Source organism: Ambystoma mexicanum, chromosome 13, assembly GCF_040938575.1.
Source record: "Ambystoma mexicanum isolate Mex_15411 chromosome 13, UKY_AmexF1_1, whole genome shotgun sequence".
Taxonomy (NCBI): Eukaryota; Metazoa; Chordata; class Amphibia; order Caudata; family Ambystomatidae; genus Ambystoma; species Ambystoma mexicanum.
This window is the reverse complement of record NC_090938.1, coordinates 375447905-375471998: the sequence shown is the minus strand read 5'-3', so window position 1 is coordinate 375471998 and position 24094 is coordinate 375447905. Positions and strand designations below refer to the sequence as shown.

Here is a 24094-nt window from a genome sequence, read left to right as displayed (position 1 = left end):
CCTGAAATGGTTTCCCTTGTTTCCAGGTGAGCATTGCCCACCTCATTCCTTTCATGCTTGAGTAATGGCTGAGCTCACAACCACGTGACATTGCCTCTTTTGTTCCTTCGTGTGCGTAGTAAAAAGCACATTTTTGCTAAACGAAGCAAAGTCTTTACACGCACAGTCCAATATTTAATATTTGCTTTTTATGATTCTCTGCATTTGTGTACTCATTGATTTTTATTTGTTCTGCGGCCTGATCTTTCAAGGATTTGAGTAGATATGCTCTGTCTCTTCTTTTTACATCCATTTTCTTCTCCTGAGAGGGCCTACTTCCTATTATATAGATCTTGTGGCCTGATTCATGCTGATGGGCGATCCTTATGTTTGGCATCTCTGGACTATTAGACCAAAAACACCACCTTAGTTTCCAGTGCAAGAGCACATACACGAGATGTATGCCAAAGCCAACAATAAGCTTGCCGGATGAGGTTGGGTGAGTGATTTGGTGACGTGTGTACGTGCCTGTGGGATGCTCCTAATGTCCCCTCCCCGCTCCTCCCCACCCCAGCTTAATGTATTTTCAAATCCCCATGTCCACCTGCAATGTGTGTGTACTGTTCCTCCTGTTAGAGGTCCGTAAAAAGCAACGCAGACTGCCAGCCAACTTGACTCATCCAAGCTGCCCAATCAGAGCCGATATTACTGCACAGGTCCGAGAGTGGTCATGGCGAGCTTACATTTGTACTTGAAGGAATTTGGGAGAAAGCAAGCGCGAACGAGTGGCATGTTGGGCACACAAACTGTCAAATCCAAGAAAGTGCCTGGCCTACCTGGTGCCATCGACATTGTGATCCAAAATACTTTTTTAAAAAAAAACAAAAAAAAACCAACAAAATAAAGAGAAGCCTAAGTTACAAAAAAAAAGTTCCATAGAACACTGCTGCTGCCGCTTGTCCTACAATCAAACAATACTTTGATCCTGATACACACCAATGAAACGCACAGGTGGATGCTGGCGTGTTTATGTGCGCATTTCAATGGAGGAGTTTTGCAAATCAATGTTACCTAAAGACATTTTGTTCATTAATTCGAAAAAAAGAATATGGTCATTTCCGCCAATCCTGTCTGCGATCTGAACACTCTTCAGTTGAGCTTTGCCTTACGTTTTTGCTGAACTGTCCTGCCAGCTATTTAGCCAACTTGCATTTCCACTTGACCTTTCCATCTGTGCTCTTGAACATTTGCTGCCAAATTCCTCTGCAAACGGGATCGTGTTGTCAGGCAGCCACCTGAGTGACACCATCTCCTTCATGTCAGCCAAGGGAAGTTCTGACTGAATGCTTGAACGTTCTCCAAGCTTGAAATATTTTTTGAAAAATCAAAGGTGAAAAAACTGTCCATGTGTGGTAACCTTTAACTTTGGGGCCAGCTGAGCTCTGAAACACATTGTCGTCTCCAAGATTTGTGGGAAAACAAGTGACACCCCTGCTGCCCATTTCTAAGTTTCCCAACGGCAAGCCAATCTAATAGATCAAGAAAATGCTGACTGTGTGACATTGAAGTCATGACCTCTGCTTGCAGCTAATGCCTTGTTCGCCATAAGACTTCTCAAACAATGACCGTTATCTTGGGAGAACTCCAAAGAAAAATGTTGAACTATGTCATAAATGGTGTCTTGAACAGATGCTTGATCAGTGTTTGGGTGGTCCAATACAGCCAGCGTCTCCTTGGGAAGTTTTAAAGTTGATAAACCCCACCCACACAACTATCAAGGAAAAAATACACGATCCTGAGAAACCCATCCTCTCAGTCTGCTGATCATGCTGGATGCCAAACCTTGACTGGACTAGAGTGATCGCTTGCACAAATACCTTCCTTCATTGGTGCAAAGAAAATTAAAAGCAAGAACTGGTTCCCCTCCCTGGCCCCTGAGCGCGCACACCACCACAATCTTGTGCGTCTGTGGCCTTGACCGCTATTGATACCACAAAAAGGTATTAGGAATAAAAAGATCGACCAAAAGCACACCTCTCCACCTAGCAGTGAGGGCTCTTTCTGATTGGACCAGCTGTTTTGCCTAGATACAGCGCACACACGCTGAGGTGATTGGGGGAAATGCCAGCCTTTGACCTTTGAAGATCAGGTGTGAGACAGGGTACCTGAAATCTTTGTCATGTTTTCTTATTTTGTTGATCACTTTTAAATTTCTTTTTTCTTAACCTGATGACCATTTACTGTAATTTTTACACACAGGACACTTCAACAGATCAGGCTTGTGGGAGCCCTTAAGCATTTTAGCATCCTTAGCAAGCTTTACTCCTGTGAGATGTCATGTCAGTTTATGCCTTACCAAGGGGCTTTCAGTGAAGTAATTTATTTGGGGGTACTCCTTTATCATTTTAAATGCATAATTGGGCTTGTGCAAATAACTCTCATTTTAAATTTACTCCTATGAAGCTTGTTTTAAACTTTCACATTTTTATTTTGTCTGTTCCATGGGATGACTCTTTGCTCTCTGCATTTGGAATGCTACAACTGGTTACGCAAGATCATTGTTTTTTATGGATTTTCAATTGGGTGAAAACTGGTATTTTGTTAGGGCATTTATTTTTGGGTTGACTCCCGATTTAATAAGAAAATTGAAACAAAAAATCACTGGCCATTTGACTGCTAAACTAAGCCTGTGTGGAGCGGTTTATGTGCTTGTGGTAAATGTCAAGACCTGAATATTCACGCCTGACTTGGTTTGACAGTCTCACTGGAGTGGCCCTTTAAAGGCATGTAAAATGTTACCAAGCTCTGTATGCTGACATATCTCAATTGTTAAAGGGTTGCTGGGAGGGATGTTACTCCTGTGGCATTTGTACAACGGCTAAAGATTGTACATGAATTGAAGTATCTATCGGCAAATGTGCATTATGAAGCTGTGATTGCATGAGGAGGTTCTGGGGCCTCGAAGACTAGGGGAATGAAGAGGTAACCGCATATAACACGTCAACACCATGCAAGCTTAATGAGGTCCACAAAGGCCCCATGTTGCCTTTAAACTCTGCATCTTCAAGTCACTGTTATGGGAGGGTTGTCGGCGTTTTAACCTCCATCGCTCCTTAAAACTGAACTTGCTCTTCCAAAGCCTGTTTGTGCAAAACCGTTGGTGTCCTTTTTTTTTTTTTTTTTTCCCCTACACCTAGAACTTGGACGTTGACATTATGTCCCACTACATAGAGGGTGTAGAGAACAAGAAACGTGTGCTCTCAGATTGTGAAGACTAAACTTGTCATTCAATCTATCGGAACTAAAACGGCATTGACGTTGTATCTGGGAGATCAATATTGTGTTTCAAAAAATCAATGGAATGAGAACTGACTTTTAGTATTTGCACCTCTCTAGTTGTCACCACATTGGTATGGAGCTAATGCAAAAACGAGGATCCTCAAGACTGCAGAATGCATCCTTCAGTGTGCTCTTCACTCCATAATCGAAATGTGGTATTTACAAGACCTGAAAAGCAGCACTCCAGTGCCATCCAATAATCTAGTGCGTTCAAGAAATCTTCACATGGCCCTTTTTCTCGCCAAGGCATGACCAACATATGGCGTTTACCTTGGGATGTCAACGTCCCAAACCACTCTTGCGTTCAGAAACGGGCCATGCTGTCATTTGAATATTGATGCTACACACTTCAGACAACATTGATTGACCAGAGCTTTGTGTAGTGATCTGCAGAATCTTTAGAGCACAATACACACATCGCAATCTTCATACAGCTGTGGAAGACTTTCAAGTTAAGCTGTAAAAGCTAAAGGTGCTGTCATGAGCTGGAACTGCAAAATGCTTTTGCCAATATCATGGTTTCCCTGTATATGCCCCAGAAAATCAGCATGCGATCACAGCCTTTATTTTGTACATTTTAACGATTGTTCTCTGTTCCTGGGGTAGAAAACACATTTGTGCACAATGGAGAACTGCAGCCAGGAGAGAATAGCTTCAGAGCAGATTCAAGGGAAACCGTAGGAAGGGGAGTACCATGGCAAGGGAACCTGCTGGAGGAATACATGTACAATGTGGGACTAGGACAGATTGAGGACGGTAAGAAACAAAAGCTGGGATAGTAGAGTACATTGGAAGACTGGAGGAATGTGGTTACCCTGGGAACAAGAAGCACAGGGCTTTATAAAGTTGAGAGTGAGCAGCTAATCTGAGCCTTCCATAGAAGTAAATCTAGTGGTGATAGTGTTGGGAGCATGTGATGAGCGTTATCAATGAGTACTTTATGTAAAGATCCAGGCAGCACTAGCAGCAATATATAGTACCTCAAGTTGGGGGTGAGCACCATTCAAAGAGAAGCTTGTATTTGAGTATGCTAGAAAGATTAAATCATTCAATTGGTGTGGTGAAGATTTTGGAAGGATATGTTGGCTTTTTCGAAGAGCAGTGAGGCGATTGGGGTTACTAGGGTGCAGAAGTGGTGCATGAAGGAGGTCTGGGAGAGTGGGAGAAACCATATTAAGAAGAGCTACATGGTAACCGAAAATAAATGCCTTAAGAAGTTGGTGGGGTGCTGGTAGCACAACATAACCTGTTGGATATAAGCTTGCAGTTGAAATCAAAGTATTGGTAGATTGCTTGTGTTGGAGTTGTAGCAGGGATTTTGTTTTGCATGGTCTTTGACTTGAGACACTGGAACAAGAGCTAGCTCAGACATTGTGGAGAGCTGATCCTCAAGACTGGAGGAAAGTGGGTACCAAGTAGGTTATTCAATGTGTCAGCGGAGACCAATCTGGAGCCAAAGGGCCGGTTCCTGCACCAGCGATTACATGACTGATTGGACCTCCTGCTATAGAGGCCATGAGGCCATCTATGTTTGGACAGGATTAGTAGAACAGCGTAAGAGGGGAAACTCACTTTAAGCATAATTTTCTGAAAACCTCCAATGCTGCCGTGGAAATGTGGCCTTCAATGGAGTATTTGAAGTTGGTGACCACAAACCAGCCATTGAAGTAACCCACTGTCCCGTCAACTGCTGCTAATTTTGTTTTTTACCACAACTTGCCGCAGTGCATAATTAAGTCGCCTACAGTTGTAGCCTCTGGAAAATAGACATGCTGCCTTTCCCCATGCTGTCTGATTTGTCATCGCCTCACACCTTTTAAAATCCTGCACAAACATGACTAAACTCTCATTGCTCCATTATCCCTTGCGTTTTGATAATATTCAGCTACCAGCCTGTATGCTGCATACGCCCAGCATTGCACTGTCAAAACTTTGAGAAAATCGCCTCTAACAGTCCTACATATCCAGCCATCGACCTCAAGCACTGCTTAATTTGCTACCCACCTATAGAACACCTGCCACATCCTCTAGCTTGTAGATTCTAGCACACTTATACTATCCCTGGCCCTGGAGACTCGTTTCCAAGTTTAATCTGAAATAGTTAATGTTGAGCTCCATGATGCATTATAATTGTGTGCGTTACTGTACAATTACTTTGTTTTTGCTTCTTTCTCTGTTCCGTGTTCTCTTCTTCCATGTGATGGTTACTAATCTCTCGCCCCATCTATGTGGGGTTTTCCTTTTCATTGCTTTCCCCACCCACCTCCCCTTCTACAGGCTGCTGCTCCGAAGGTTTTCAGCAGGAAAATTTCTGTTGTCTGTAAGTATCTGATCCAGACCTTACCCCAGTGACTGATGGTGCATTGAAGCTGGCCTAGGGCCTGGTCTCGGTCCTGGTTGCCAAGAAGAGTGCTTTCTTGAAGAGTAGTGTACTGTGTATATGCCCATTTATATGGGATATGAAACCTTGGTGGGCCAAATGCCTTTTTGAACTGGGGGCAGACCTGATGGATGGTTATTGTAAATGTTTACATTCTTGTCCCGAGATTGTACAGTGAATTAAATGTTTTTATGTATACGGTCCTCAAGCCTCCTGGCACCGACTTGGAAATACTGGACGATAACACCTACAGTATAGAAATGTAAAGCCCTGTAAAATGCCTCTAGTTTTTTATTGGTAAAAAGATTGTAACTGAGCAGTAAGAGCTGTTGGGAAGAACATTTTAAATACCTTTTTAAAGTGTATGACTGGCAGAAGCAAATTCATTGGAAAAAGTGAACTGCAAAAGATCCTCTGCTTAGTAAGGTAGAATTTTTGATTTTAATTGTTATTCCAATTCATTGAGAATAAACCAAATTCCCTCACTACATGTTGGGGATGGCTTAAATAACTCCTCCAGGTTTGGTCATTGTATGGGCAGGCTACTCTAATGGTCTGCCCTCTCTCAACCTCAAATGGGCTTCTTCCACCCTAACCCAGGCATACCTTACCGCAGGTCTTCCAGCTACCGATACAGCCAGCAATATGTATGTTGGGCCTTAAAGGAAAAACACCTCTATCTGGCTCACTCTGGGTTTCTTCTAGGGGTGCCCTGGCCTTTAGTCCCCAGGTTTCTGCTTTCCCTTATCTCTCTCATTACTCCTTCCGGCTTGCCCTCTACTCACTTGCCCTGCTCATCCCTCCTCTTCTATCCATCCAATGGCACACTTATTTCCTCTCATCTCTCCTACACACAATCCCCGATTTATGGCTCTGTGCCCTATTCATACATTACTGTATCTGCCCATCTTCCAACCACCCCCGTCTAGCTTCACTCTGCCCTCACCTGTACTCCCACCTTGCTCTCTCCACACCCTGCTACCATTATCTCTCCAATTCCCCCTACACGTTTCACTTTCTCACCGGCTTTTTACACCACCTCCCCACTTTACACTCAATTGGTACCACACTCTCTTATTGCAGTTACCTCACCTGCCCTCTACACCACCAGCCATCATCTGCCTGGAAAAGGGGGTTGGATAACAGTCCATCTCCACGCCTCCTGACCTCACCTCACCCCTACAACCCACCCTCTCATATTTACTATCCTTTTTTACTATTCTCTTCCTAGTTCCCCAATTCCCTCTTGCCCCACCCCCTTTCCATTAGTTTCTGTGCTCACCTTACTCGGTAGTCGAATATGTTGCTATTCTTCCCCAGTGGCTGGGTTACATGGGTGCAAAGCTTTAAGAACACCTCTTAGACCCACTGCTTTCTAGTCTGTAATTGCACGGCAAAAGCAAGGAGCTCAGAATTTGGTTTGTTTTGTAGTGCCTTTTCACTAGTTTGTTTTCTGTGACCCCACCATGCGCATGGGGTCTGTGTGGGGTTCATCGATCGGTTGGTGACTTTCCTCTGTTTGGCAAGAAAAATCCTATTCCATTTTATTCCTGTTTTTGATTCAGTTTCCCTCGTTCCTGAAAGTTTGCCCTGACAATGACAGCCTTGAAAAAGACCAGAGAGAATTGTAGGCAAAAACAGTACAGGGAGGCATTGTCTGATTGATACCCATGAGGCACGTGAGGGGTTTTCACCCTCCCTTCCTCTGGGGGTGGAGCTTGTTCTCGCTTTGGCATTGGTAGGCCCCTCTCCCACACATCTGGAGGGGTCTCTGTCCCTGCCCGACCAGGTAGAGTCCTGGACCTTGTCCACTGCAAACCTGTCAAGATAACAAAGATCTTGTGTGTTCTGGTTGGACCTATTGATTTTTACAGATTACCCCCAACCTCACAGAAGGAAAACTGATGAGCCACCAGTTATTGAGTTTTGCTCTTAGGCATGTGGATTAGGGATGTAACAGTATTACGGTATACCGTTAAAGATACCGTGAACCACTTAATTGAACAATAATAACCGTCACATTGTTTATACCGGTATACCGTTCATACCGTTAAGTGTGCTTTTCAATCTGATTTGGAAAGGCTGCAGTAAGCAAGTGCTGCACAGTCTTGGTCTTGCACTGTTGGATGTGCCGTCTGCCAAGTAGTTTCAGTTAGAGCAGTTTTTAATGCCATTCCATAAACCACACGTGCCTGACACAAAATCACTGTTAGCAATAGGAAGAATAAATACAGTGCCAAGAAGGAAAAGGGTTTACTTTGGGTTGGCGGCTTTGGGGTTTATATATTTATAATGGATGTTGATTTCCCTGGTTCTATCATTGAATTTACATATAATAAGTCACACTGCAAAATGTACTCATCTCTGTGGGTATTCCCTGCTGCCATACCAAAGGGTAACATGTCCGTGATTACTGAACACCTTTTGGCCCGCAAGTAAACTAAAGGCTGTAACGTAAAGAGAGTGCGTGTGTGTATGCGCACAAGCGTATACTACCATCAGACTCCATTGATCTGTGGCATGCAGGTTATCAAGATGGCAACATGTTCATCTTCACCAGTGGCCAGTGGGGGAGCTAAAAGCCTAAATGACCACTTAAGAAAAACTATTCAGTTTGCTTTGCCAGTCGCAGCAGGGCACCGCCCGCCACCCACCTCCTCTTCTCCACACATGTTTGTGTTTGGTGGAAGCAAGGGGTGGCATTTCAGTGGAAAGTATGTTGAAAAGCCCAATTCTGGCCCTGGATGCCTGGTTTTGTTTGTGATGATAAATCTGACAATTTATGACTTTTTAGAAAATATTTGTTAAGATTAGTTAACTCCACCTGCTATACCGCGATAACCATGATATGCCGTCATTTGGCAAGAAGGTTATTGTACCGTCGTAAAACTAATACCGTGACACCCCTAATGTGGATGCAGCCTCAGGGGGGGATGCACCGTGGAGCTGCTTGTAAGGCAGGGCTGGCTCTGGTGCGTGTATCCTATGCAGGAGTTCTGGAAAAGTTATTTCTTTCCTTGTAGTTGGAAGGAGCTGCTTGTACAGAAGAGCTCACGAAGCCAATAGCAAAATTACTCACATTGTATCTCCTTTCTGTGTAGTTATTAGGTACTAGGAGTCGAACGTCATAATTAGTTGCATAAGCATTACTGTTTTGAGCACCAGGATTTGCTTATTCTTGACTGGCGTTTCAGATCCAAAGACCGTTGCAGAGTAATTGGCACTGATGAGTGACAGACTTTTATTCCTACTTATGTATTTATAGAGGCCCTATTTTGAAGTGCCACAAGATATTGGAGATTGTGTTTAAACTGGTGTGGGCTGAACTGCAACAAAGTGCGACTTATGTTTTGGCAGATGTCTTAAGCTTTTACTCTTACCCAGTGGTAGAAGTGTGCCAAAAAAAGTAGTACAACTGTAACTCTGGTGCGGGACAGTGTCGGTGGGAGGGAGCAAGGTGCATGCAACCCATATTTTATCTTCTCCTGAAAGTATCTGAGGGATGAATAGTCCCAAAGGTATCCCACAATAGTGCAGTAATCCATGTGATTAGTCACTAAGGCTCCTACTATAACTCCACACTTATCTAGTGGCATGGAAGGCCAAATCCCATGTAGCTACCTAATGTTAAAATAAAATCCTGTGTAAATGGTCTAGACTTTTATCAACTAACATCTAAGCATTTAACCCGAGATGATAACTTGACACACTTTCAAAAAAAAAAAAAAATCATGTGAGAATGGGGTGTTGAGAGAATTTCTTAGTGTTAGCTGAACCTCCTCCAGCTTCTGATTAGTTAAAATGAAGCCAGATAATTGCACCCTGGCTGAGATGTCATTGAGCCTTTGTGAATGTACACTGAAACAGATTAGTTTTAGGGGTGTACCGAATAGTAGATTTAAGTATTTGGCCGAATAGTTGGAAAAGTACTGAGCCAAATAGTTGCATTTATAATAGTTATGTAGACAAGAGAAATACTTTGTAAATTAAAAGCACACTTTAAAATATGTATATCCATTATTAATTGCCTTTCTTTGTTTACTGAAGAGGTTTGTTTAAACCCTGAAAGGAATACATATCAGAAAATAAACTGTTTATTAACTTGAGTTTGTATTTTTGTGCATTAATAGGTATTGCTTGTTCGTCAGGGCCCAAGTTACTAAGACTAGCCCAAAAGTATAGTATGCATGCGTCCAATAACTGTGAGGGGGAGACTGGGCTGTCTGCTTGTACTTTGAAAGTTTGCTTTTGGGCCTGGCTATGTTTAGCCTTCTGGCTCTTGCAGGGCACTGAAACACAAAGGGAGCCATCACAACTCCAATTACTTAAACGTTTACATATTCAAATAGGTCCTGCTAATAAGAAAGAAACAACTTAAAAAGGTAATACTCCTACGTCCCGTCCCTTTTCCTCCATACTTGTGGGACATTCCGTCCTTCGGGACAGGACCAGAGCACTTTTGTAAAAAGCATCAAGAATTGACAATGTTTGTCCTTCTATTTTTACGCGGGGTACCGCTTGTGGCTGTAACAACGCCCTCCTGAGCTCCGCATCGCCCTTCAGTCCTTTTCTCCACGGGGTCGGGGCTGGACGCATTAGCATCGCTGGGAATTTTGTTTGTATTCCCTTTTGTCCTTCCTTCCTGCTGCGGTTCCTCAGTCATCTATTCCTACATCTATGCCGGAGCGTCTGGGATTCGTGTCCTGTTCTTTATGCAAACGTTGCTTCGCTAGGGTGGATCCCCACTCCTTTGCTTGGAGTGCCTAGACTCGGAACATCGTTGGGATTCGTGCTTCTACTGAGACTAACTCTCCGTCTGGGCACTCCAGCATCATCTTCGTGGGAGGAGGTGTTTCAGCGCGTTCCTGCACCTCCTTTCCACCGAAGAAACGCCCAGTAATTTCTTTACTTTTTAGGGCGCCTGGGCCAGGGGACTCCTTCCCGGGGTCTTTCAGGTCCGGGAGGGGCTCATGTAGCTCTGTCACCAGGGGTTCCCCTGAGGTGCCCTAGGGGCCTAATAGGCGTTCTGGAGTTTTCTCAGAGTTCCTGCAGCAGACCTGCCAGTACCGGACATTGTTACGAGGTTCACCATTTGGGTGGTAAGGTTAAGCCCAGCTCGTCTGTGGCTCTGAATACCAGGGTTCACCCTGAGGCCTCCATTTCTGGAGCTTTCCATACCGAGTCACGGCTTGAGGCCCCTCTTGGGGGAGCTTTACGTACCAGGTTAGAACCCGATGTTCCTCTTGTTGAGGCTAAAGTCGGCACCAACAGATCCGAGAGACCCTCTTTGAAGGTCTTGTCGGTTAGGTATATCCCTCAACCATCCCATGTTCATGGTCGTGGTAGTACAGTTCTGTCGAGGGGACAAAGAGGGCGGTCACGGACCATTACCGGCTCTTCTGAGGTTCTTCCGTTGGAGGCTAAATTTGTGGTTATTTCGAAGATGTCCAGTAAACATCCGAGACCACTCAGTACCGGCTCTGCCGAGGATCCTTGTTTCAAGGCTACGGTGTTGATGTCCCCTGACTCCCCCGAGGAGACACTTGCCTCATCTCTACATGTGACGCAGTTCTCCTCAGGTGTTGACAAAATGGCAGCCCAACCTCCATGGTCCTCGGCAGCTATTTTGGATACCTCTTACACCGACGTTCACGCCGTCTCCTTTTGGGGCTGAGCAACCTTTTCCATGCCATTTGGACAACAGAAATCTGCTCCGTCCGTCATTTGACTGGCACGCTTGGACACTGCTGCCTCATACAGTCTCGCTACCTCCTGCTTCTGCTCCACTGATTTATGTGGACCCGGCCGGTGGTGGGCCTTCATGGCAACCATCCTCCTTGCGTTCATGGGGCTACGCCCCTCACGAGCGGCCTCTGCCTGTACCAATGCCAAAGCCTTCGGCTGAGGAGGAGTTTTTCTTTTTGGGAAGTTTCAGATGCTCATGCGCTCTGACCCTGTGAAGGTGCATTGAAAGCATCTGTTCAGGGAAATGTACCTTGAGCCTCCTGTCCCATCTTCGGCCTGACTGTTCCAATGCAGGTTCTGGTGGTGCCACTTCCTCCACCGCTTCCTTCTGGTCCTTCACCATCTCTTCCTGCTCTACCTCCTTTGTCACCTATAGAGAAGACCCCGGCGGACCGGGACAACCCTTTAAAACCTGAGGTGGTATGCGTGGTGGACCAGTCTTCTGTTCCCGCCTCGTTGGATGAGCATCAAACTGATCAGGACTGCGATGAGCAGCCCTGCTCGGTGAGAGCATTCCATGACTGGCTCCTGGATATGATAGCCCTCCTTGACATTCCAGTACCTGAGGCCCCCACTCCTCAGGAGGGTTTGCTGTCAGGAGCCTTTACCCTGTCACCTCAGGGGCGCACCAGCCTGTTCCTCCAAAATTATGTCTGGGCTGAGACCTGCAAAGTCTAGGATAAACGCCACACTGGGCTAGGCATCAAGAGAATTGACGTTCGATACAAGCTTCGCACCTCTGAGGAGATGGCCTTATCGGCTTGTCCGCTCCCGTCCTCAACGGTGGTGGCTGCTGCCACCCTCCAGTCCAAGCCGGCCTCTGCATCTTCAATGGAAGCGGCCCAAATCCTGTCCAAGGAGGATAAACCTCTGGACTCCTCGGGCAAGAAGGTTTTTGCCAATTTGGCGCTCCAACTTCGTCAAGCGAACACCAAGCTCATCCAATCTGAGGCTGTGGAAAGTTAGCCGATTTCCAGGAGTGCATTCCTGCGGATAGGCTAGATGACTTTAAAGCCGATTTGTCGGACGCCAGAGTGTTGGCACGGGATCTACTAGAAGCTGCGGCACACCGCGTAGATGCCTCAGCTCAAGGCATTATGGTAGGGGTTGACGCCTCCCGCCAGGTGTGGCTCCACGCGACGAAGTTTTCAAAGGAAGTGCAAGACAAAGTACTGGACCTTCTTTTTGATGGCAAGGAATTGCATTCTTTTACTGACGAGGAGCTCACAAAGACCAAAGCGAGTACCCAAACTGCCAAATCTTTTGTGTCTTCGTGAAAGCTCCAGCTAAGGCCCCTTATACACAAGAGGTCAGGGTCCCAGACTCGATCCTTCTCTGGGTTCAGGGGGGTTCTGGATCGTCATGCGCGCTGAACGAAGCTCTGGTTGGCAGGACCCGCCGAAAACAACAGCAAGGTGGTTGGTTTTTCTCTCGGCCTTCAGCCGACAAATATTATATTTTTTGTCGTTCGCACGAGACTCCGGTGGGAGGACGAATCTCGTCTCATCTGGAGGCGTGGCAGACCATCACCGAAGACCGGTCGGTTTTGTCCATCGCTCGGGCGGTCTTTCGCTTGCCCCTGCCCCTCCCTTGAACCCTCCCAACAGATCGGGACACCCTCCCTCAAAGCCGAGGCACAGAAACTTCTAGACCTCAGGGCGGTGGAACAGGTTCCCCTTGGGGAGCAAGGAGAGGGTTTTCTCTTCTCTTCTTTCTTCTCTTCTCTTCTCATCTCTTCTCTTCTCTTCTCTTCTCTTCTCTTCTCTTCTCTTCTCTTTCTCTCTCTCTCTTCTCTTCTCTTCTCTTCTTCTTTCTCTTCTTCTTTCTCTTCTCTTCTCTTCTCTTCTCTTCTCTTCTCTTCTCTTCTCTTCTCTTCTCTTCTCTTCTCTTCTTCTTTCTTTCTCTTCTCTTCTCTCTTCTCTTCTCTTCTCTTCTCTTCTCTTCTCTTCTCTTCTCTTCTCTTCTCTTTCTCTTCTCTTCTTTCTCTTCTCTTCTCTTCTCTTCTCTTCTCTTCTCTTCTCTTCTTTCTCTTCTCTTCTCTCTTCTCTTCTCTTCTCTTCTCTTCTCTTCTTTCTCTTCTCTTCTCTTCTCTTCTCTTCTCTTCTCTTCTCTTCTCTTCTCTTCTCTTCTCTTCTCTTCTCTTCTCTTCTCTCTCTTTCTCTTCTCTTCTCTTCTCTTCTCTTCTCTTCTCTTCTCTTCTCTTCTCTTCTCTTTCTCTTCTTCTTCTCTTCTCTTCTCTTCTCTTCTCTTCTCTTCTCTTCTCTTCTCTTCTCTGCCCAAACCCAACCAGGCTTGCCTGCGCACTGCCAACAATATATCGCAACCCTTAATTTCCTACTACACCCTAAACCCCCCCCCCCCCCACCACCCCTTTTCACACCCTCCTTTTCAGATCCGCCAGAGCATCGGAGGACCAATCTGGTGGTGATGGTGCGCGGTACAAGTACCTTTTAACATTAAGTAATCCGGCATTCTGAGGTATAGGCTGTTGGTGTAGTCCATCCTGGACACGATGAGGGAGATGATGGCCAATGTTTTGTGTGTGAGGTAGAGGAGTGGTAGAATGTTTTTGATTGTGTGTAGGTGGAAGCATTTCTTGATTATCGTGTTTACTTGTGGCTCTAAGGTTAGCTCGTTTTTCATTAGGATTCCAAGGTTTTTGACAATTTTGGATGGTGGCGGTGCTGTTCCTAGTTCTGTGGGCCATGGGATGTACTGGTTGCTTTCTTGGTTTTTGGACATAATCATTATTTCCATCTTGCCCGGGTTGACTTTGAAGCTGTTCATCCATTCGTAGAGTTCTGAGACAGTCTGTTAGTGTTGTGTTCTCCTCTTGTACATCTTCGATTTTGTAGATTTGGGTGTCGTCTGCGTAGTTGTAGCAGGTGAAGCCATGTCTTTTGATTTAGTGGCGTCATGTAGATGTTGAAGAGGAGTGGGGGCAGGGAAGATTCTTGCGGTACTCCACAGGTGTCCCGTGGTGTGGATTTGAATGGATTTATCCATACTGTTTCTGTTCTTTCAAAGAGTGAATCCAGAGCATAGCTGTCTGTGATCCCCCATTTCTTCCGGTCTCTTAATGAGGATGTTGTGGCTGACTGTATCGAACGCTGCAGTGAGGTCGAGTAGCATCAGTGCCGAGGTTGTGTTGCATTCTGCGTTGGTCTTTAGGTTGTCCCAAATGGAGAGAAGTGCTGTCTCTGTCCCTCTCATGGGTCTGAAGCGGACTTGTGCCTGGTCCAATAGTTGGTTTTCTACGTGTTTGTTCCTAGACATAAGCTTAATATTTTTGCCGGATAGGGAAGGTTTGCTATGGGTCTGTAGTTGGTAGAGGTCTTCCACATCACCTGTTGTCCGACAATTTGAAAGCCTGCTGTACTCTTCCCGTTGAGAGTGATAGGTTGAAGAGGTTTATGTGGCATTCCAATGGTGTGCCTTGTGTAAGGATTGATTTATAGATGTTGAGTGGGCAGGGGTCTATTGGGGAGCCTGCTTTCACCAGCTTGAATTCCTTTCATGACAGTTGGGCAAAGCTTTGCAGCTTGTTCTGTGGTTCCAGGTTAGGTAGGGGGTGGTGCACGGTCTGGTGGATGATCTGATGTATGTCTGTGATTTTATTTTTAAGTGGTCTGCGAGATCATCGCATAGTTTTTGTGAAGGTACCAGTGTTATTGTATCCAAGTGGATTTCCCATCTCATTTATGATGTTGAATAGTTCTTTCTGGGTGTTTGTGGCTTTTGTGATTCGGTTGTCTTATTTCTTTTTGGCTTTGAGTTTCCTTTTTGTATGCTCAGATTTGTTTTGAGAGTTTATTCTTTTGGCTTGATGGTAGTTTTCCTCCATTCTAGTTCGAGATTCCGGGCTGTTTTTTTTCGTTGTATTGAGGTGGGGTGTAAACCATTTTGCCACTGATTTTTTTTTTTTTTGTGATGGGATGAAAGGTTTTTCCGGAGACATGCTGTCTATTGTTTTCTGCAATCCATTTCTGGATTGGGTTTGCTTTTTGCTCTAGGTCTGTTCATCCAGGTTGTGGTCGGTGGTTTTGTGGAGTCCAGCTTTTGATCATGGTCGGGGTAATTTTTGGGGGTCATTTATGGGGCTGTTTGGGTGCTTTAGATGGTAGTTGGATCACGACCGGTATGATGCGGTGGTCGCTCCATGGTATTTGTGGCGCAGTTTTTGTTGGCGAAGATTGTGTCGAGTTTGTTGCTGCCTTTCTATTTCCTGCTAGCCACCCCTATCCATCCCTAGATTCTAAGCACAATGGAGGTGGTGGAGCACCTTAAGTTGGCGTCCCTTACTATGCAGAGACCTAGTTCTGGAGTGGTTTCACTCGGAGCACAGCTGTAATGCTAGAGGGAGGCTAGAGCTGCACCCAGAGCTGGAAAGACAATGCTGGATGGAGGGGAGAATGCCTATAGAGGGAATAAAGTCTACATTTCAAAAACGGCAAGTGCAAAACACCTAGATTCGAGACTCCTATTTTTGATTGGAGGAAATTACACTATTGATTCTTAAAAGGCTTAATTACTTAACAAATGCCAATTAGTTGGAGAACCTGCAAAACTTGCATTTTAATGCACCTGCAATACATTTTGTTGTCGGCTAACTATCGCCCAATCTCCATCACTCCTTTTCTGGGCAAACTCCTGGAAAATCTGTCCATCTCGCAGCTTAACCTTTACTCTGATTCAGTTAATTGTCTCCATGACCATCAGTCTGGCTTTAGAGCTGCCAGAAGCATCGGAACTGCTCTCCTGAACATCCGTGAAGATCTGCTCTCTCCAACCTTGACTCTACTAACATCCCCTCTGTCCTCATCCTACTTGATCTCTCTTCTGCCTTTGACGCGGTCAACCATACCATCCTACTCCACTGTCTCAGTGACAACCTGAGTATCACTAATATCACGCTCTGGCCTGGCTGACCTCTTTCCTCTCTTATCGTCCCTCCCAGGCCCAACTTGGGTCCTTCCTTTCATCTATCTCCCTTTCTACCTGCGGTGTTCCCCAGGGGTCTAACCTCTCACCCTGGCTCTTCAATCAATACCTGGAAACTCTCGCCACCCGCATTGCCATTTCCTGCTCCAATTTTCAGTGATCTGCTGACTCCTCCACTCATTTTCAGGCTTCCCTCTGCCACCTCCTCTCCTTCTCTCATCTGATTGCCTTTCTGCCATTCAGGATTGGTGTGCGTCAACAATCTCTGCCTGAATGCCAGCAAGACAGAGATCCTCCCTCGGCATACCTTCACCCTACTTTCCTGTCACTCTCTGGCTGGCCTCCCTTGGCCCTCCTCCTTCGCTTACCTGCGAGGCTAAGAACCTCGGGGGTCATCTTTGACTCCATGCTTTCCTTCTCTGCCCACATCTCTGAAGTCACTAAAAGTAAAACTTCCTACTGCACCTAATCGGAGGTATTCTGCCTTTCCTCTCCTTCCCCCAGAAGCTCACTGTCTCTTGTTCAAGACCCTCTGCATCTTTGGCAACGCTTTCAGGGGCTGGGGACAACACTACATCCAACTTTCTCTTCCTAAGCATCTTCCTTCTCGAGCCCTCTGCTCGTCCACCTCCACTCTCTGAGAGTCAGACGCTTCTCCAAGCAGAGTGTGGGTGTGTGGGGTAGATCTATGTCCTTGACTGGGTCCTCACTCTAACAGCCTCCCTCAAACTTGAGCAGGACCAGCTAAGGTTCCGGAAGCAACTGAAGGCCTTCCTTTTTTGCTTACGCTTTCTCTCTCCCTCTCCATTGCTGATATCCCGGTCTTCTGCACATTCTGGTTTACCTGGCCCCCACTGAACCTAAGGGACCAGGCTTCTGCACAACCAGTTGCCCTTGCACTGCCTCCGTGGAAAACAACTATTTATGGACTGTATCTGCAACCCTACAATCAGTCCCCTAACTATCTGCACTTATGAGCCACCTCCCTGGCAGCACTTATGAATTCCCCCCCCGCCCCCTGCCACTTGCGCGATCTGAATGACACAAGGCCTAGTAAGATCGTAGCTTTGTCCTCTTTTGTCTTCCCTTGTTTGTCTTGTCGCACCTAGAAACACTTTATTGATCGCTTGTTGGGTGCTTATACAGGAAGTAAATACGCAATACAGAAGTAAATAAGGAATGTCAATGTTAGCCAGTGACACATTTAGATAGACTTGTGAATATTGGCTGGTGTCACATCAAGACAGTAAATGCTAGCTATTGCCATATTTAGATATTGTGAATATTGGCTTGCGTCGCTTCTTCATAGGACTGGGAATGTTAGCCAGGGCCACATTTTGATATAATCATGAATATCAACCTGCGTCACACCCAGACAGGATTGTGAATGTTAGCCAGTGCTACATGTAGATTGGATTGTGAATATTAGATTGCATTACATCTAGACAGGATTGTGAATATTACCCAATGTCGCATCCAGCTAGAAATGTGGAGCTATTCACTCGCCACATCTAGAAAGAAACATACCACATCTAGATAGTGAGGCCAATAACCAACCCACTAACAATCCTGGCCTTCTGCGTACACCTCAAACTCTAACCAACCACAACCCTAAAGCACAGCAAACTTAACTACAACAAAACAAATCACAACAGAACATGATTGCTACCAAACAAAAGCATATCCAAGCTCAGCAAACGGAAGCTGCCAACAGCACATCACTGCTCGCTTGCACTGTATCCAGCTCAATCCCACTAACTCACCCCTCACCATTTTCCCTTTTTCACATCCGCCAGAGTGCCAGGGGACCACTTTGTGGTGATGGTGCGCGGTACAAATGTCCTTTAACATTAACATTAAATACACAATACACAAGTAAATACTTTTGTACAGGCACGTTATAAATTACTTACCAAATACTCTGCAACTTCCACTAGATGGCCGTGTTATGCAACTTCCACTAGATGGCCGTGTTATGCAACTTCCACTAGATGGCCGTGTTAGGGAGAATTCTCATTTCAAATGGATTGTGTCCTCCCACGTATTCCTCATCTTTTGATGCTCGTATCTTCAGCTTTGCTGCTTCGGCAAAAACAAACAAAAAAAAATTCCACGCCAGAGGGCGCCATGAACGATGTCATGGCGTTGATATCCCTTGAGGGCTGCCGTTGGGTGTCGACGTCACCAGTAGTACAAATAGCTCAAGCCTTCGCTATTGGTTTCAGTTCTGTTTTTCCAAAAGCTTTGTTTCGAGTGTTGAACGGCACGCTTCAACTTCGTCAAGAAATGTCATCTTCGAGGGCGAGATGTCTATTACCGATCCCCACCGGGTTTGCCTGTGGTGCCTGGGTTCCAAACACAGAACCGATGAATGCGGGTCCTGTCAGGCCATGACAGGAAAAGCTCTCGGGAAGCACCGAGGTAAACTGTAGGCGGGGAGGGCAGCTTTGAAGTCCTCTTCGAAGAGGGATTAAAAAGTGGGGAGTCTAGGGACTTGCCCGGTGCAAAAAGTCTAAGAAGTCTCGGTCGAGACAATCTTCGTCTTCGTTGAAGACGCCATAGGTCTCCTTGTCTGATTCCTCTACCGAGGTTATGAGGTGCCCAACCAAGAATGACTCCCCTAGAAAATGGGATGCTTTCAAGAGTGAAATGTAGCATATATTTGAGAATGCGGCTTCGACCCCCCCCCCCCCCCCCCCCCCCGCCCCACCCCCTCCTTGAAGGAAACACACAAAGGCCATGCCCCGGTCGCTCCTTCAGACGACTTGGGGAGGTCAAAGACTACAATGGCAAAGCCCCGAGTATCAAACCGACGAGTTGCTCTCGATCCATAGTCTCGAACATAGTCCTTCTCCGATACCTCTGAAAAAAGAGCAAATCGTCGATGGAGCTGGTCAGCCGCAGGGTGGTCCTAGTGCACTTTCGGAGGCTCTTCTTTGCAGGACTCTGAGCTGATGTCGATAATGGATGTACCCTCCACTCCAAAGGTCGCAGCTCCTTCACTGGAGATCAACTTCAAGATAGGACTCTTCCAGGACAGCAGCAGAAGTTAGCCAAGCCTTGTTCCGATGGGTCTCCGGTTTCCTTGCGGGACTTGCAGCCGGACAGGAGTCTTGCCTTCTTCAGTTTCTTCCAGGATCTCCCCAGAGTGGGTGCAGGGGTCCTCTTCTTATCCTAAAAGCCAGGTAAGAGCAGCAGCCCCCACTAGCCAATAGTAGTTCTGCCCCACACACAGACATTCATTCCACTCAGACACACTGGAACCGGCATGTGGATTGGGACCAGACAGTGTCAGCACACTTCTTGGCAGCAAACACACAGAGCCCTCCAGAGGTCCACCAAAAGCTTCTGCCTTCCCTGGCACTGGAAGTCCATATAAGGATTTTCCTGGCCTCACAGGCTAGGGAAAAGGTCTAAAAGACAAGATGGCCAAAGGACAAGCAAAATCTCGTGGCATGATCATGTTTGACCAGTAGCCACAGTTTGTAGCCAAATGCAGTTATGCTAAAACGAAAAGTACCAATATATTTTAAAAAGTCACTGCTGCCACCAGCTTGACTGTTTAGCACTCCTAATGTAACCAAAAGTCCCCTGAGTGGAAGTCTAGGGTAAGTGTACCTCATTGTACTGCATAGTACAATGATAAAGTTACCACAAGTGACTACTAGTTAATAAAAGTAGTAATAAAAGTAGTAACCAAGTAACTAGACTAAGGCAAACAATGTTTTGCAGTACTGACAGCCTGAAGGACATGTCTGTTTGTTTCTCCATAACAGATGAGCAAAAGAAAGTGTAGTTAAGCTTAAGGAATCGTACATTCTGGCAGAAACAGGAAGCCCAGGAAGGGACCTACAGTCCATTGACTAACCATCACCAACTGGTGGGCGTAGGGAGGACATTTTGGATCGCTCATGCGCGCACTCACTGCCAAGCTTACAGTTGAATTCCGCGGCAGGCAGGGACCCCAGTGTAGAAGTCAAGGGAGTGACCCATAACCTTCCTAACCATCTCTAACCCTAGGGCGGGGATATACACACCACGACCCATGTCCACATACCTACAGAAGATAAAGACCACACCGCAAGGTACCTACCGACTAGGATGCTTAACAATATCAAAGCACACAGGATGGGCCGACCACAGAAACCAAAGCAAAGAGGTAAAAAAATAACCTCATTTTTCTGCAAGCTCTTCTACAGAAACTCAGACGACCACATCTCTGCATAGCAAACTGCACATATTTCACCACACTGCAACAACATGCAAACACATAACCATGCACAACAGCACATAGGAATCGCTCAGACTCGAAAATAGCACCTAAGCTCAGCGAACGGTGCAAACCGAACTTAGGGTGCCAACTGAACATCATATTGCCCTTTCCTATTCCCACTGCACCCTACTAACCGCTCCCACAGCCTCCCTGTTTCACAGTCCTTTTTCAGATCTGCAAGGGGACCACTCCGGTGGCGACAGTGCACGGCACAAGACCCCTTTAACATTAGCATTCACTGCACTGTATAAAGTACAGGTCAGGATCAAAAATAAAAGCAGAAAGTTTGGGGGGTCCATAGAAATGGAAGCAAAGATGCAGTAAAGAGAAATCTTTCCTAACTGCAAAAATCCAGTTAGCAGGGAATGCGGCCTGAAGGCATGGCAGCTAGACGGCTGAGGGATTCCAGCTGAAGGTGCCACTGGTGCCTCCCTGTTTATCCTTCCTGCGGCCTTGGCAACAGTTTGGAGCGCTCAAGAGAAGCGCTGAATGCAGGACCTGCAAGCCTCCTTGGCTGGAGACTTTGTGATTGAAGGTTGGTGAATCTGTTCTTTCAAGTACTGGATGAGTATGCACACGCTCTGGCACCAAACCTCCTTACCATTGTGAATCAAGGGAGGTGGTCTGGTTTGCAGCCTCCTTGCTCCCAGGTTAGAGAGGCCCAGATTAAGCTGAACTGCCTAACATTATTGGAAGCAGCAGAAAAGAGTGCCTTAGAAACCATGGCAGGGAGAGCCTCTATGAGGAAGGAAGACTTTGAGTTGGCTCTCTCCAAAGTGAAGGTGGAGATTAGACCCAGTAAAAATGATCCAGCGACCGTCTTGAGTTCTCAGGCAGTATGTTCCAACAAGATCTAACCGATTGGCACTCTGTTAAACGACCTGGATGGAGCACAGTAATGGCAACACTTCTGATGGTTTCACACGAGATGCGTATGGTTGAAATGGGATCAATCTAGAAAAATGCAAGTACCTTGAAAATGGGTTATATTGAGACAACATAAGGATGAAAGTCCTTAAAGAGGGGGCAGCCACTCTGGCCCATGACTCCTCAAGGATTGACCACATACCAGTAGATAGTAGTCTGCAGGGCCATGTCTGCGGATTCAGGCTTTACCCAGTACTATGGTCCGTCCACTACCTAGTACGTACGTGGATGGAGAATGCCGCGGACAGTTGGAAATGCAACAACTCCCTTTTTAAGACTGATTTCCCCAACTCTCCATCCCAGCATAAGAGTACTTTGACGTTATCGACAATGGGGAGGTGTGACCATGCAACCTGTATGAAGGTTTTAAGCCTAAAATTGGGGGTGGGGGGGGGGAATTTGGATTAGATATCAAAAGAGAGAAAGGATGAAGCAGGAAAAAGACCTGAGAAATAAAATTGCAGCGAAATCTGGAGTGGCCTGCGTGAAGGCATCATGAAGGAGACGGACAACCGGTTCAAGATTGGTTCTCAAAAGGCTTTATTAACTTAAAAGGCCGGATGGAGTGAGGCTCAACTTGCCCACTGCTAAAGTGGAATTTCCCTGCCTAAAGAAAACTAAGGATCGCATAAAAGTCTGTGTTCAAAACCTATACTTGCCCTCACAAATAACTGCATACAGGGTGTAGGAATGTTGTCAGCAAAATTAATAGTGTTCAAAATAAAGTTCTGTGCTTCTTCCAGCTCTTGGCTTCTAATCTGCTTCCCCTTCCCCAAGTTCATAAAGTCTTAGGGGTCCCTTCCCCAAGGGTTAAAATCTTCCAGCTTTTTAAAATGACATCGTTCCTTGGGACACTTACCCATATTTTCTGTTATGTTAATGTTAAAGGATATTTGTACTGCACTATCACCACCGAGTGGTCCCCTGGCGCTCCGGCGGCTCTGAAAAAGGGAGGGTGGGGCGAGTTAGTGTGAATAAGCTGGAAATGTGCAAGAGCGCAGTGATGTGCTGTTGGCAGCCTCAACCTGGAATTCCGTTGGCTGGGCTTGGGATGTTTTCCGGTAAGTCGCCATCGTGTGCTGTTGTGGGAGTCTGTGTTTTTTTTTTGTTGTTGTTGCAGTGTAGTGAAGTTTGTGCAGATTGGTGTGTTATGGGCTTGTGGGTGCGTTTGGTTAGAGTTTGAGAGGTATATGCAGAGGGGTGAAATTGTTAGTGGATTGGTTATTTGGGCAAATGCTAGGAATCACAATTCTATCGAATTGTGGCACATGCTGACATTTTAAACCTATCTTAGCTACGTCCGCTAGTGTTTACGATTACATCTAGATGCGACGCTGGCTAATGTTCATGATTACATCTGTGTGGCATATGCTAATAATCACAATTCCATCTGAATGGCACATGCTGACCTTCACAATCCCTTTAATGTTCACGGCTAATGCGAACATGTGGCACATGCTGACACTCAGAATCCTATCTAGGCGTGATGCAGGCTAAAGTTAAGAATTCGAGGGGATTGGGTTCTCCGACGTATTCCATATCTGACAGGTAATGTCCACAGCTGTGCTGCTTCGGAAAATCTTTGGCGTCTGCGTCGATGCGCGGTCCCCGAGGACGACCTCCGACGGCCGACGTCACCCGATGTGATAAGTAGGACGCACAACGCCCATATCCTCAGTTCCGTTTATTCCGCGAACGTGTTCGCTTCGTGAATCTCGGTACGCCTCGACTCGTTGGAGTTGCTGTTTTCTATCCTCGGTTCGTTGAACCTGTTCGGTTGGTTGTGAAGACCTGTTCGTGGCGATGTCTTATCTTTGACCCCGCGTCCGCTGCAGGGCTTTCGACCGATGACTCGAGGGGTGACTCTCCGCGTCATCGTCGGAAGTCCGGTGGGTCTCCTTCCAGGAGTCGGTCTCGCCACTCCTCCGCCTCTTCTAGGCATTCCATGAAGTGCCGGCATAGGTCGCCTTCTCCAGCATGGGGTCTGGCATGGATTCACATGCTCATGAATATTCCCCGTCGTCAGGCTGGGAATCCTCGGTAAAGAAAAAATCAATATCAGTTTTGTTTCTGATCTGTCTTTTGTAGTAGTAACCAGTCACTGATCTCTGCGTCATACTGACCACAGCCAATGACTGCCCTCTACCTAAGCCCCGCCTCTGGCAGCCATCTTCAGATTTTTACCGCACGTTCAAGTGTTGGGATCCTCGTGCTATTGCTCTCGAGCGTTAGTGCTATTTTTTTCACGTTTTTCCTCAAAAAACTTCTATTTTTCAGTCAACAGAGCCTCAAGCTCCACCGTTTCTTCATCCGATCAACGGGGACCCGGGGACGGATTCATCTACGCCCCTCAAGGGTGAAGATTTCGTCGAGCCACGCTTTTGGAGGACTCCAGAAGTTTCTCAGGCCCATCTCGGACATGGCCCAGGAGAAGGGAAGCTCGACGCCCGGAAAGCTGTTCAGGGTCTGCCCTGGATGCCAGCTTCAGAATGTCTTTAAGGAGGACGAAC

At 46.3% G+C, this 24094-nt stretch overlaps 1 protein-coding gene across 3 annotated transcripts in view; it reads left to right on the top strand.

Moving 5' to 3' along the window:
• Positions 1 to 24094, top strand: part of ACIN1 (apoptotic chromatin condensation inducer 1) — a 422281-nt gene that overhangs the window by 46609 nt on the left and 351578 nt on the right. For all 3 annotated transcript variants that reach the window (XR_011282974.1, XM_069633916.1, XM_069633915.1), the window contains exon 3: positions 5596 to 5638. Coding sequence is in view for 2 of the 3 variants with exons in the window: in XM_069633916.1 (XP_069490017.1) it covers positions 5596 to 5638 (43 nt within the window). In the remaining variant the exon portion in view is untranslated. The remainder of the gene's footprint in view (positions 1 to 5595; positions 5639 to 24094) is intronic.